At 38.6% G+C, this 14927-nt stretch overlaps 1 protein-coding gene across 1 annotated transcript in view; it reads left to right on the forward strand.

Annotated features, from left to right (window-relative positions):
- The window catches only part of LOC126484007 (uncharacterized), an 88916-nt gene extending 76854 nt beyond the window's left edge, over nt 1–12062 (forward strand). The window contains exon 7 of the mRNA XM_050107326.1: nt 11721–12062. Within this exon, the coding sequence (XP_049963283.1) occupies nt 11721–11837 (117 nt within the window). The 3' untranslated portion in view covers nt 11838–12062. The remainder of the gene's footprint in view (nt 1–11720) is intronic.
- The last annotated feature ends 2865 nt before the right edge of the window (nt 12063–14927 follow it).

Genomic DNA, 14927 nt, shown 5'->3' on the forward strand with positions numbered 1-14927 from the left:
TATTTGGAGATCCTCGGCTTGCAGTAACATTAGAGTTGTTATGGTATGGAACAAGTCAATGTTTTTATAATATTTGGAATCATGAATTTTGTGTAAGAACTTATGGTCATGGATACAGTATCGTAGATTTGTGATAGTACCCTTATGAACTAACATTACATCATGATATATGTAAATATATCAGGTACATAATACAAAAAGATATCAGAATTAATATTTACAGAAATACACAGTGTGAGACATTCATATTAGTAATTCTTTAATAACTGAAGAACAGTACGATGTCTTTTATGACAGAAAATAATTTATATTCATGCTTGCAATAAAGAACAGCCCACTTATGCAATAAAACTTCACACACACATTCATTTATGCTAAATTATTTACTAATTGAGTAAAATGAATTTCTCAACAACTATTCTTTCAATTTGCTCGTGAATTTAGATGTTTTGAGAGCAAGAGTTTTAATGTCTTTGGGTATGGCATTGAAAACTTTCATGCGTGAGTAATTTACTCCTTTCTGTGCAAGGGTGAAGTCTGTCTAATTACCATGTATGACCCTATTTGAATTCATTTTGTGCCTGTGATATGCACTATTGTTTTGAAAAGAGAGTGGTTTTTAGTAATGAAGCATACGAAGGACAAGGTATACTGATATGTTATTGCAAAAATATGTAGTTTCCATAACAGATTCCTGCAAGAGTGTATCGAATGAACACCACTGATAATGTGCATACATAATTCCATTCTGAGCGATTATAATTTTTTTGCCAGGGCCAATACCCCACAAAATAATGCTGTAAGACTACTACACAAGGAAACAATCAACCTAAGCTGCTCTGGTAGCATTCTTATGCATTGATGATGCATTTATGTGTAAGGCAAAAGTTGTGGAATGAAGTCTTTCTGTCTCGTCTAGGATATACCAGGATGAATTTAATTTGGTATCCATGTACACACCCAGGAACTTAGCAGATAGTACATGCTGTATTTGTTGTTCATTACATTTTATGTTTATGTTCTGATGTTCTCTCTGTCATATGGTACATAATGAGTTTTTTTTGACATTCAGAGGGTGTCAATTGCAGCTAAACCAGTTTAGAATATCATCAAGTGCACTGTTAGCAGAGGTTCCCTGGTTTTTCTGTGCTGTTCTCCTATTAGGAGAGAAGTATTATCTGCAAAGAGAATGAATTTGCTCACTTTAGTGGAACAAACTGGGAGGTCATTTATAAATACAAGAAACAGAAAAGGTCTTAGCATCAAGCCAGTGCATTCAAAGGAAATTCCATTACTGTTAGTAGTTGCTATCTCTTGCTTCCTATCTGTTAGATAACATTTAGATTCCATCTATGTGATGGTCTTCTTGTTCTCACTAATTGTAACTGAGCCATGAGTTAAATTCATCTGACTTCGGCATGGTTAGTTTAATGCTGAAGGCATATCCCATAACTCACTGAGCCTCTTGGCTGTATGCATAAATTTCAGTTTTACTTATACTAGCTGGAGATTACCTGGTTTCGGCTTATCTTTGCAATGTGCAACAGTTGAACCATCATTCCCTGATTTTGGGATGTTCAGTTCACTTTTTTCTTCTTGAAGTTTTGTAAATTTCTTTCTTCATTGCACTGTCAAGGTAGAGCTTCAAGAAAAATTATCGTGAAATGGAACACACAAAATAACAATAAAGTAAAAATTCCTGAAGCAGGGAGTTTGATATGTAAATTTTTCACTTTTTTAAAAAATATCTAAAACTGAGTTTTTACTGTTGGTTTTTCATGAAACTGTTGTTTAAATATTTTTAAAGAAACCTCAAACTGCAGGAGCTAAGATCTATTTTGTGAATTTTAACATTTGACATTTTTAATCTGCCATTCACAGCAGATAAAATTTGAAGAGGGTGGCCTCACTGCCAGTTTAATAAACACTACTTGTATGTGGAAAGTAACTTCTGATATGAGGCAACATTACAAGAAATCCAGGAAATGACTGCTATAGCACTTGTGATCAAATTTTTGACATTTGAAGTACCCACACCATATTCTCACTTCTCTTTACTTCCCACTTTTAGTAAGATTGACTATTGCTTGTAAATGCTTCAAACTAAACCCCAGATGATACTGTTTTAATGGGCATTAGGGTATGGCCTGAGGCATGTTTCTGTACCATTTTTGTATGTGTCAGCGTTTTGTCTCATACATCTACATCAACAGAGTACTCCGCAATTCACAGTTATGTGCATGGCAGAGGGTTCATCGAACCACCTTTAAGCTACTTCTCTACCATTTCACTCTTGAAAAGTGTGTGGGAAAAATGAACACTTAAAACTTTCAATGCAAGCTCTGTTTTCTCTTATTTTCAATTGATGATCTTTTCTCATGGAGGTGGGCACCAACAAAATATTTTCACAATCAGGGGAGGAAGTTGGTGATTGAAATTTTCATGAGAAGGTCTTACTGCAGGGAAAACGCCTTTGTGTTAATGGCTGCCACTACAATTCGTGTATTACATCAAAGGCATTTTCCTTCATTTCATGATAATACAAAACTTTTTTGATGTCCTCTGTCAGTCCTATCTGATGCAGATCCCACACTGCACAGCAGTAATCCAGAAAAGGGCAGACAAACATGGTATAAGCAGTCTCTTTAGTAGACCTTTTACATTTTCTAAGTGTTCTGCAATAATCACACTCTTTGGTTTGCTTTCCCCACAACATTATCTATGTGATCGTTCCAATTTAAATTATTTGTAATTATCATCCCTAAGTATTTAGTTGAGTTTACAGTCTTCAGATTTGTGGGAGTTATTGTGTAACTGTAATTTAGTGGATCCCTTTTAGTGCTCATGTACATGACATAACACTTGTCATTATTTAGAGTCAATAGCCACTTTTGCACCATGCAGATATCTTGTCTGTTGTTGTTGTTGTGGTCTTCAGTCCCAAGACTGGTTTGATGAGGCTCTCCATGCTACTTTATCCTGTGCTAGCTTCTTCATCTCCCAGTACCTACTGCAGCCTACATCCTTCTGAATCTGCTTGGTGTATTCATCTCTTGGTCTCCCTCTATGATTTTTACCCTCCACGCTGCCCTCCAGTACCAAATTGGTGATCCCTTGATGTCTCAGAACATGTTCTACCAACCGATCCCTTCTTCTAGTCAAGTTGTGCCACAAATTCCTCTTCTCCCCAGTTCTGTTCAATACCTCCTCATTAGTTAAGTGATCTATCTTTCTATTCTTCAGCATTCTTCTATAGCACCATATTTTGAAAGCTCCTATTCTTTTCTCGTCTACACTGTTTATTGTCCATGTTTCACTTCCATACATGGCTACATTCCATACAAATACTTTCAAAAATCACTGTCCTTCCCATCACCAGTCTACATTTTATATCCTCTCTACTTTGACAGTCATCAGTTATTTTGCTCCCCAAATAGAAAATTCATCTATTACTTTAAGCGTCTCATTTCGTAATCTAATTCTGTCAATATCTCCTGATTTAATTTGATTACATTCCATTATAATCTTTTTGCTTTTGTTGATGTTCATCTTAGTGAAGATGCAATTACCTAAAATGATTTCTGCAAATACCAGCCAGAAATGCTGAACCCATAATATTATGCACGTGTCACGACTAATAATAATTTTTGATGGACTAGGACTTGAAGCAAGATTTCCTTCTTTTCACAGGCAGACACCTTAACAGATAACCTATCCTAGCATTCCTCTAGGCCTAACTCAAATAATGGATTGACATCTTGATCAATAAACAGGGTTAGGCATGGTGATATGCTCAGACAGACTAAGTTTAGGTGACTGCTCGTGAAAAGCAGGGAATCTTTGTTTGAGTCTAGTCTGAAAGAGAATTTACTTAATCAAGGCATATTCATCATCTAAAAACCGACATCATGTTTGATGGCAGAAATACAGAAGTGTTAAAAAGCATAATTAACCAGGCAAAACAATTACATTCGAATAAGTAAACAACAGCGATGTCCCTGGTAATCAGAAATAATTTATATGAAGTATGCATATAATTGCTTTAGAAACATTAAGGTCATCCAGTCCTGACATATCTGTCAGAGACCTGGATAACGGAAGGAAGAAAGGGAACCAAAATAGAAGGTAATGAGATGACATTCTTGAGAAATAGTACTGGAGTGATAAAGGTGGACAGATTAAGGAAAGAGGGGGATCAGGGAATTAGTGAAGGAGAAGCCGTTACAGGGTAGTATAGGGAATCAAGGCTTACATGGTACAGACATGTTAAATGAATGGTGGAGAAGAAAAATAACCAGAAAAACACACGAGAGGAAGGGGGGGGGGGAACAATGAGGAAGACCAGGTGACAGGTGGCTAGAAGGAATGAAGAACTGTGTGGAAAAGAGAGGGGAAGACTAGATAAAGATGGAAACGGAGAGATGGTGGCAAGGCAGAGGGTGGTGGAGAGGCTTCTGTTCCAGACAGACACAGTCGGTGGCTGGGAACTGTACAATATGATAATGATGATGAAGGACATAAATAATTTAGGAGTAATGGTATCAACTCACTGAATAATAGTGGCATTGAGTCGTTAGCAGGCACGTAAACAAGATGAAAAATTGCTAGTTTTTGGATGAATCTTTTTTCAAGCTGGAGTGCCCCCCCCCCCCCCCCCCCACCCACACACACACACACACACACACACACACACACACACACACATACATACATCTACCTGTTACATTGTCCTGGTATTGTGTATTCAGCCAGCAGTATGTAGCTGTATAGGTGTGTGTCGGGGGGCTCTAACTTCTGACACCTTAAAGTGTGAGTGTGGATCTGGGTTGCATCGGCTTATTCCCCCAGCCTACCTTCCACTCCTTTACGAGATGACTTACTTGGAATTTGCAGCCACTCTTCTTTACTGAATAGCCGGCTGCTGGAAACCCTCTTGACTTCTTCTCCGTCGAATAATGCTAGGTACAGGAACTTTTAGATTCTTTCTACTTGTGGAATAAGTAGACATACAAACTTTACTTTTCCGCAACTAACGAAGTATTTGACCTTCATACACAATAAAAATCTCACTTTCCACATGAATATGTAACTTCCTGCAAGTCTTTCGTACACTCGGACATTAGAAACAAATAGAGTTACAATTAAAAGAAAGTTGGCTTGGATACCATGACCTTTCTTAACATGAATCATAAAATGAGTCTTCCCTCTAACAAGGTTGCATCAAGAATCTACAGGAGTACTTTTTCAACTGTTCTTGTTTTAATAACAATAGTCAGTGAAACAATAAGCACAGAGCTGCATATAAACTCCATGGTTCTTCCTTACACACTCACTAAAACATCTATGGATTGCCCGACAGGTACTTGTCAGTGCCGTCCGACTACCGCCTCTACTTTCTTCCCGCGACTGATTTTAAACCTGCACACACAAACATGTGATGCGCAGTAGGTAGGATTCTACCATCCCACACTCATATCCAGAATATCGTGTGTTCGAGGTGGTAGAAGGCTGAGTGGTTCTAGAATGTACACAGAAATTCTCTCTCTTTCTCAAGCAGAAAGCGTCCTATACAAATTTTAATGATGTGGAACAGTTATAATTGGCGGAATGGTCTCCATTATCATCTTACATGTATTATTTATTCAATGTGTGCTCTCTGAAGTTGAAACAGCAGAATTTCCATTGATGAGTTTTTACAATTTGACTGTGAGTTTGAGTGTGATGCAGTAGCTCCAAAGTTGTGTTTGTCAGTTTGAGAATCTTTTTCTCCCATGGTCAGCATTCCGCGCAATCAGGCACAGAAGAACTTACCTTAAAGATGAAAGACTATGTGAGTGTGTAGCAACAAATTATATCATATTTCATAGTCAGAGAACAATTTAAGATGAAGTGTGGTGCATGTATCGAGCTTTGAATCTAATCTTCGGATGCCATTGGTAGCCACCTATAAGACCTCACACAAAACTTTTTAGCTCTTTGATTGAAGAAAGTGTTCTTTGCCTGGGCCAATCTACTCCTGATATATTGCTCGCTTCATCTGTGTTGCATATTCTTGCTTCCTGGATACAATAATTCTTTTTCATCTTCAGCTACTGTGTTGTTCCCAATTTTGATTTTAAGTAATTTTTTATTCTCCTTCCTACTACTCTTCAGTACCTATGTGTGCCCTTTATTTATCCTTAGATCTCATTGTAAGTCTGGTGTCCATTTCTTGGAACATGTCCTCCAAGTCTCCCTTTCCTCTGGCGAGAAGGGCTACATTGTCTGTGTTTTGGTACCTGTCTGTTCCCTGTTGCTGCACTTTTATTTGTTGTTTGAATTTTTTTCACCTTTATTTGTTGCTTCTTCAATATACAAGTTGAACAGCAGAGGCGATGAGCTGCAACTCTTTGTTACACTCTTCTTATTTTGAACTTGTATTTCTAGACATTCCACTTTTCTTACTGTTGGTGGGTTTTTGTAGATTATTTGTATATGTCTGCAGTCTAGCCCCTACTCTGATAAGGTATGTGATCACTTTATTTCACATTACACCAACAAAAGCTTTCCTGCCTCCCAGGTCAGTCTCATAACTGGCAATAAAATGCACCTGAATGAAATTTACTTGGAGAAAAAATGGCACTCATGTGCCTGTATCTTCCATGATGGTGCTTACCCAAGAAAAGTAAATAGGGAAAGGAAAGTGTGGGCAGAAATGCTGCACACTTACTTTTCTTAAAATTGGCTCATCATTACAGTCATATTTCAAGAAGGTATGAAAGTAACCAAAGATGAGCATTCTGTCGTGTTGTGTAGTTTAAGAAGCTTCTGAATAAAGAGTAATTCCTTGTGTTTGGTCTACGTGGGATATTGTTCCACCATGTCGATACATCTTCTCACAGAGCAGCCAAAGTACAGCCATCTCTTGGGAAGGGCTGTGAGCAAAACTTCAGTACTTTCCTTGCAGCCCATATCTGGGTCCACCCATTTTCTTTACCCTCCCAGGACTGGAAGGAATGATGTGTTGAGTTTGTTTTCAGTCCTCAAAGTGAGCTGTATGTCCTATTCGGAATAATATCCCCAAAAGGCAATTTGTGGAGCCATTGGTGTGAGAAGGTGAAACAGTGCATGAAAAACTGTATTATTTATCATTATTACAAATCACATTCTATGCAAGAATTGAAAGCACAAAAATTAAGTTAATAATCTTAGAAAAAAAAATTGGAACTGTCATCTTTCAAATAATGCACAAACGTGTGCACATTGAAGAGACAATCCAAACACCAGAGTACTCATTAAGGCAGGAAATTTGGACTTAGACAAGAAGGCATAGAGTTTCATTCATGGAATATTGCATTCCTGGTTCATGGTTAATCACTCCATAATATACATCATCCCCATCTTCTCTGCCCAACTACAGATGGCATGAAATTTCTTGCTCTACTTTTGTAGGAATATCAGGATCATTGACATCAACTCCTGTTAGCAGTTCAACAATGTTTTCTTTGAACAGGAAATTAATATTTTTTTAAAATGGTTCAGAGCTTTTTGTAAATTTGTTCTGCATTTATCAGGTTCTTACCACTCAATATTTCTATAGTTATTTTTTGGTAACATTTTACTTTCCATAACTGTGAGGTACTGGCCTCTTCTCAGTTGGTTTGTTGATACTGGGGAGGGGACCAAACAGTGAGGTCATCGGTCCCATCAGAGGAAGGAAGCCGGTCATGCCCTTTCAAAGGAACCACCCTGGCATTTGCCTCAAGTGATTCAGGGAAATCACGGAAAACCTAAATCAGGATGGTCGGGCGTGGGTATGAACCGTCGACCTCCTGAATGTCGGTTTAGTGTGCTAACTACTGTGCCACCTCACTTGGTGACCTCTTCTTCTGATCTGCTAAAGTGGTTTGCACTTTTCATATTCTATTCCACACAGACTTGAAGGCAAATGTGACAAAAAGGAATAAGCCATGTAGTGACACATTGGCGTCACGTCATGTACACAGCTGGAAGGTTCAGCACAACAGTTCAACTTGCTGTGGACAAGAGGGTGGTTGTGGGGAAGAGAAGAATTTAGGTTACAGAAGAGGGTAGCATAGGAAAATTGTGGGATAAAGGGAAAAGGCAGAAATTTAAGAAGTTGAAGCACATTGAATGAACCAGAAGTGCGAAAAGTTGGACTGAGGGTGGAAGAAAACTAGGTGTGAAAAAGTCGAAATTAGAGCAACATAAAGTTGAAGAATTGAAAGTAGTTTTTCTCTCTGTATGATAATATTATGAAATTATCCGACAGAACTGCTGTCCAGTACTTAACGTCAGGAGAAGAAATATGGGTACTGCCAATAGGCACATATAAAAAATACACGGCCCTATCCTAGCTTTTGGAACCAATAATTCTTTCTTCGGGAAGGATCTGTAGTTCTGAAAGTTGGGATAGTGTCATACATTTTTAAATGTGCCTATTAGCAGTACTCGTGTATCACTTCCTGAAGGTAAGTACTGAACAGCAGTTCCACCTAATAATTTTATAACTGCTGGAGCTCATCCAAGATCATCCTTCAGGCACTTATTTAAAGAGCTAGAGATCTTCACTGTAGCCTCACAATTTATATATATATTCACTTATGAAATTTGTTATTAACAACCCGAACGAATTCAAAAGCAATAGCAGTGTACATGGCTACAACACTAGGAGAAAGGATGATCTTCACTACTCAAGGTTAAGTCTAACTTTGGCTCAGAAGGGGGTAAATTATGCTGCCACAAAAGTCGTTGGTCACTTACCTAAAAGCATCAAAAGTCTGACAGATAGCCATATAGCATTTAAAAATTAAGTGTCATGTAATATTTTGTGTAATGTAATATCTTGTATAGACACCTTTTATTAACCTGACACGTTCCACATCATTACGAAGTGCCGTATTCATGATCTATGGAACAAGTACTAATCTAATCTAATCTAATCTAATCTGTAATCTTCGTTTTATGCGTGTCTCAGCTTGTGAACTTGACATCAACAGTTATGATTTCTGTTCTCTTGTTCTTGCATGAATCTAATTGTTATCAACCAGTTCCTCTAGATGTTAGTCTGTATGCCATATTTATGAGAGTATATGCATAAATTACAATTTTCAAAAACTGATGAAAAAGAGAAGCATACAGTCAAATAACTGATGTGTAGCAGGGATGAGTAGTATATACAGCTGAAATGATGTACCTCAGGTGAATCTAAAAGAGCCATGGCTGATTTCCTTGTGCATTTCCTTGTGCCGTCTATAACAAGATGAACCACAGACTAATTGATAGGGACAGCAAAAATTACTTAATGGCCACTATTTCATAGGAATTGTATCTATCTGAATTGTTTTATCAGAGGTAGTTTGAAATAACTGTATTTTCTGCATATAAATATAAAACATGTAACCATTTCTCATGTTGAACGTCATCTGGTAAAGACCAGTTTGGAAAGCTAATGTTTGTAAGAACCTGTTTGCAAAACAAAAAGTGCACAGATGCAAATACATATAAGTGCACTGCACCATCTGCTGTTGTGCCAATTTTGGGCTGTCAAATGGTCTGTCTAAGGTGTACGGTATGTCACCGCGTTGGGACCTAGCATTTTATAACAAAGAAATGCACACATTTCTGTGTTAGTTAAAGCTCAAACGGTGGTATAATGTAGTTACTTTTAATGTGGCAGTTTGCTGGGGGATGCTTTGAACTGTGGTTGCATTGAATACCACTAGAGGTTGTGCCTGAACTATGTAGTTAATGACACTGGGCTAACCTCAACAAGCAATTGCGCCATAGCTGTCCCTGAATGCGTTGTGTTGTGCGTTTCTTGTTGTTTTCTTTTATTATTTTGAAATAAGATGCAGCAACTAAGCCTTATCTATCACGGATTTCAACACGCAAAGAGATCGATGATCCCAGTGACGGTGTGCCAGTTCTGCAATAGGCTCCTGCGCTGTGTGTGTGTGTGTGTGTGTGTGTGTGTGAGAGCGAGAGAGAGAGAGAGAGAGAGAGAGTTGGGGCTTCTTTTTCCCTGAACTGCCTCTCCCCCCTCTGTCATTCAAAATTCTAGTTTGTTTATGCTCATGGCCATCTGTCATTGTAGCCTATACTGCTTACATTCTGCAGTACAGCGACTGGAAAGCAAAATCTGTTAAGTTTTTTGACACCGCTGTAATTCTTACCCGAACGTTAAAATACAGTTATCGTACATATGATTCTACTTCTACACTAAATGCCTTGTCAGTTCTATCTGTAGCATTGTCAGACGTGGGCCCATGGCTGTGAATGCATTCAATTCACTGGTGGGGAAAATGCTGCTGCTTTTCAACAGAAAATCATTTTTGCTTAAATACAACAAATCGAGGAAGACAGTGTCATTTCAGAAGAAAAAGTTGTTGAAGCTTTTGCAAAAGCAAATATTGCAGTCAAAAATTTCTCAATCAACACTTTTTTTTACCAGTTAGTTTCAAAGAACTAAGGCTTTGTTTGTCTTCACTCATGTATCATTAAAAGATTTTAAGTAAGTGAATCTATCATTAAGTAAAAGGTGGATTTCAACAAAAATAGATGTGAAGTTGGACCCTACCAATTGGTCTAGCTGTCATTGTTCAAAATGGAACCAAATCATCTGTCCTAATGCTTGTGAAACTTGACAACACTGAAACGAACGATGATAATATGGAAGCAGAACTATTAAATTCTGCTTTTCGAAACAGCTTCATTGAGGAAAATAACAATACAATTTCTACATTCAACCATTATGTGGGAGTTAAAGAGACACACACACACACACACACACACACACACACACACACACACACACACACACACATCTCTAAACACAAAAGCACATAATGTAAGACACAAATTTAAATGGAAAGATTTAATTTTGTATGTCTGTGTAGTTAGTGATTAGTCATGGAATGTGTCCCATTCTGGAATCAGTTACATTCTAAACCATCTGGGAGTTTCTATGCAGAGTGATTTAAAGTGCAGTAACTATGTAAGTCTAGCTGTGGGGTAAGGCAGTTGCTAAATTGAGATTTATTAGTAGAATCCTAAGGAAGTGTAATTCATGCATTAAACAGATTGCTTACAAAACCCTTGTTTAACAACTTTCTCCATATTGTTTGTGTCTGGGACTATTACCATGTTATATCAATGCATGAGCTAGAAAAGATTCACAGAAGAGCTCATTGGTTTGTCATGGATTTGGTTAGTCAGTATGAGAGTTGGAAATTATCAACAAACTGCTGCGGGATACATTACAAGAAAGATGACGTCCAGTGCAGAGAGTATTGCCCACAAAATACTAAATGGCTACGTTCCAAAATTTCAAGAAACATGGTACTTCCTCAAGTAATGACCATGATGCTAAAATTAGAGGGGGGGGGGGGGGGGCATTGTGACTAATATTCTAACTTCTTTTTTTGTAGTCCTGGACATCTTCATTCCATGGAAACAGAGATGAAAAGATGAGCAGTTAAATTAAAGAAAAAGAGAATATGTATTCTGTCTATTGCTTGTAGTATTTTTCCCCATATAAGTTATTTTAAAGTGTTTATTATTATTTTATTCAGATTGAGATCAGGCATTGGTCTCAATTAGCCTTCTGCTGCTTTGAATACAACAGTATGAGACTACATAATCATTGCAGGATGTACGGCAACTGCTGAAGATGCATAGAGAAGAAATAACCTATTCTGTGTTTTGTTTGATTTTTCTAGGTGTGTATGGAACCATCAGTGGGTGAATTGTATATGAATAATAGAGAAGCCTTTGAAAATGTGGCCAGAGCATGGACTTGGCGTTATGCCATGCATGATGCCATTATCCCGCACTAGATGCTCTTGGAAAGAGGATAGCACCATTGTGGTATACATGTGAGAGGATAATGAAGACCTGGAAATGTCTTCAGAGTACATCTTCGTAGAATGATATTCCAGTTGTTATAAGCTTTAGCAGATATCAAGAGTTATGTTCAGCCCAAACGTCTGTAACAAATTTTGTATATTATACATATTGTATTATGAAATCACTGTATCAATAAAATTCCATGAACTCACCAATTGTTGACTCATTCATATATATTGGAAAGAATCATAATGACTGTTTGTAAATAACACATTGAAATAGATACCAAAGAAATGGAGGCACAATTATCGTTGGTGATACCAATGATGTCCCACTATTGTAAGATTCCTGTCCTCACAGCTAATGCTCCTCGTAAGTAAGATTGATCCCATACTCTACACAAAGTTCCACCTTGAAAATCTCCTTTTTGAGGGAGAAGGGGGGGGGGGGGGGGCAGTGAGGCAAAATATGACAACTCAAAGAAGCAGCATATGTGGCTGTGTTCTGTGTGGAATGAACTGGGGTGTTTTCATGGAGCAAAAACAGCCCCTGGAACAGCTTCTCGCAAGTCTTCCTCGATAGTCTCCCGTAACCTCTGGAGGACAATTTGGCATATGCTCTTGTAATCTGTTAGCACCTCACTGTGGCAGTTCCAAAAAATACTCAGCATCTCTGAGCCTGATGATGATGGGCATTTGTGTTTCTTGGCAGTGGTGGATCCACATGTCTCCACTGCTTGCTATGTTCCTTTGTCTCAGAGCCCTAGTGATACACACCTAGTACTGACTCATGACGGTTAGGCTGCAAAAGAAATCATTTGAATTGACTGAAACAGGCGCAACATTTCCATTGCTGCCTCGGTTCAGTGGGCGTTTTGAATAGGTGTGAGCAGTCACAGAACTCAGTTGTCAAGTTCAAACTGTCACGCAGGATGTTGAAAAAAAGATCTGTGATTATTTTCGCTTTTCCCACTATCATCTCAACTGCAGTATGAAGGTCTTGAAACACCAGCACTTCCACTTCTCTTGAACATCCCAGTTCTTAACAGAGAAATGGTCTGCCACTTTGTTCATTTGTCATTCAGATTTATTACCTGCATCATCTAGCCACTGTGTTCTAAGGTGGTGCACTGCTGGTGTACACTTGTACCAATTCAGCATGAGTTGTTGCAGCACTGTTCCCTTCGAATGCAGGAATTGAATTACACTGTTACTCCATATTGTCAACAGACTGTGCTATATTCTTTTGGCTCTTCTAGTGGTGTGCTACTACTCTCGGGAAACAGCCAATTCTTGTGAGCTCAAAACATAACAAAGGGAAAGTTATCAGACAGGAGATGCTAGTTGCTTAGGCACAACAGCAGCCAGTCTTCAGAATGAGGTTACATAAAATGTTAAAGGCTCATAAACACATTGGGGAAAATACTGACCAAGGTGCCAGTCTGTTGGTGGTTGCATATAGTGATAACAGTATCAACTGTGAAAGCAAGAGTGATATGATTGCAACTAGGAGTTGGGGTAAGAGTCGGATAAAGGCAGAGAGTCTTTGGAAAGTGCATCTGCCTGCATGTCATGAAGAGCCTATTGTAGGCCTAAGACATGATTTAACAACAGACACCTCCTTCTGCTTCCACTCAGCCTCTGAAGAATAGTGCACAATTAGAGCCAATGAGATGGTAGGGCCCTTTGACAACATGCCATATCAGGGACTCATGGGAGCGAAGGGGAAAACTGAATAAATGACGGAAGCAGGATGCTCGATGAGGTCTATTGTAGTCAGAGTAAGAAGTTGGTAATAGTATCAGCTGGGGTAGCCAAAGAGACTAGCCAGGCAGGGATAAGGAGAATTATCAACAGTAGTTGTAGTGCAGTTGATGGGATCCTAATTGTTTAGCTAGGGACCTCCCATGTAACTTTCTGTGGGTATAGGCTCAGTTAGTACTGACAGTTTCATTTTAATTAGATGGAACGGTGCTAGTTAGTCACCATCTCTGTGTAGAGATGTGGTCTTTTCCTTTAGAGCAAGTATATCAGTAGTTGATACTGTTTTCTGACTAAAGTCAGAAGTTGTAGAACACTCACAGTGTTTGTAATTTCAGTAGTTATTCCAAGCCTTACCTTTTGTAAACAGGGAATTTTAACAACATAGGTCAGGTCAAGACATACTCTCACTTCGACCAGCAGACTATTGCTCTTCTTCTGAAATGCTGTGGCCCAATCCCAAGCAACACCCATTTGGAACATTACAGAGAAAACTTAACTATTGCCAGATGTGTGGGTAAACAAAAGTTAAGCAGAAGCTGTACTAAGTCAGATTGCTGCAGCAACAGTGGCAAATAGCAGGATGTTGTGGTGAATCATAACTTTCAGCAAAGTAGAAATTTGCCACATGACAGCACAGTCCAAAATGGAGTCCTAGCAGGGTTCAGGTCAACAAATGGCAATAGCAGCATGAACCAGAACACAAATCACAATGGTATGTGGCCAACCAAGGGTCCATCAGTCTGACACTGAGGGTCTGGTAATGGTCGCAAGAGGCGCCATCCCAGGTGAGCAGCAGAGAGGGGACAGGCACAAGGTGGTGTGCTCATCTGCAAGTCCAAGGCGAGTATCCAACCCCACTGAACAGCAGCCACAAGTCGACACATTGTCGCCGACTCATCACGGAGCAGTGGAAGAAATTGGTACATATTCTAGCAAACTGTAACAATTTTAAATTTTAATTCTGAAACTGTTAGTATTTGAGATACTTTGTGACAGGAGAGCAAAGTGCATGGGTCAGTGGGTACCACATGCAATTTTTGTATTCAACACATCACCACATAATAGTTCAGGGCACATGCCTTTTGTATTTATATGTGGCAGAGAGGTAAACATCCCAGGAACTATGACTATGAGTCATATGTGAACAGATTAAAAACCAGAATGCAAAAAGCACACAGCATAGCAAGACAATCAACAATATAACACAAAAAGGCTAACAAAGTCACAGTACGGTGAAAGACAAAATCCAAAAGAATTCAAAGTAAGTGATAGTGTTGCTATATGATGAAGAAGTAAGATGTGGTAGATGAAGGGAAT

This window comes from Schistocerca serialis, chromosome 6 (assembly GCF_023864345.2).
Source record: "Schistocerca serialis cubense isolate TAMUIC-IGC-003099 chromosome 6, iqSchSeri2.2, whole genome shotgun sequence".
Classification (NCBI taxonomy): Eukaryota; Metazoa; Arthropoda; class Insecta; order Orthoptera; family Acrididae; genus Schistocerca; species Schistocerca serialis.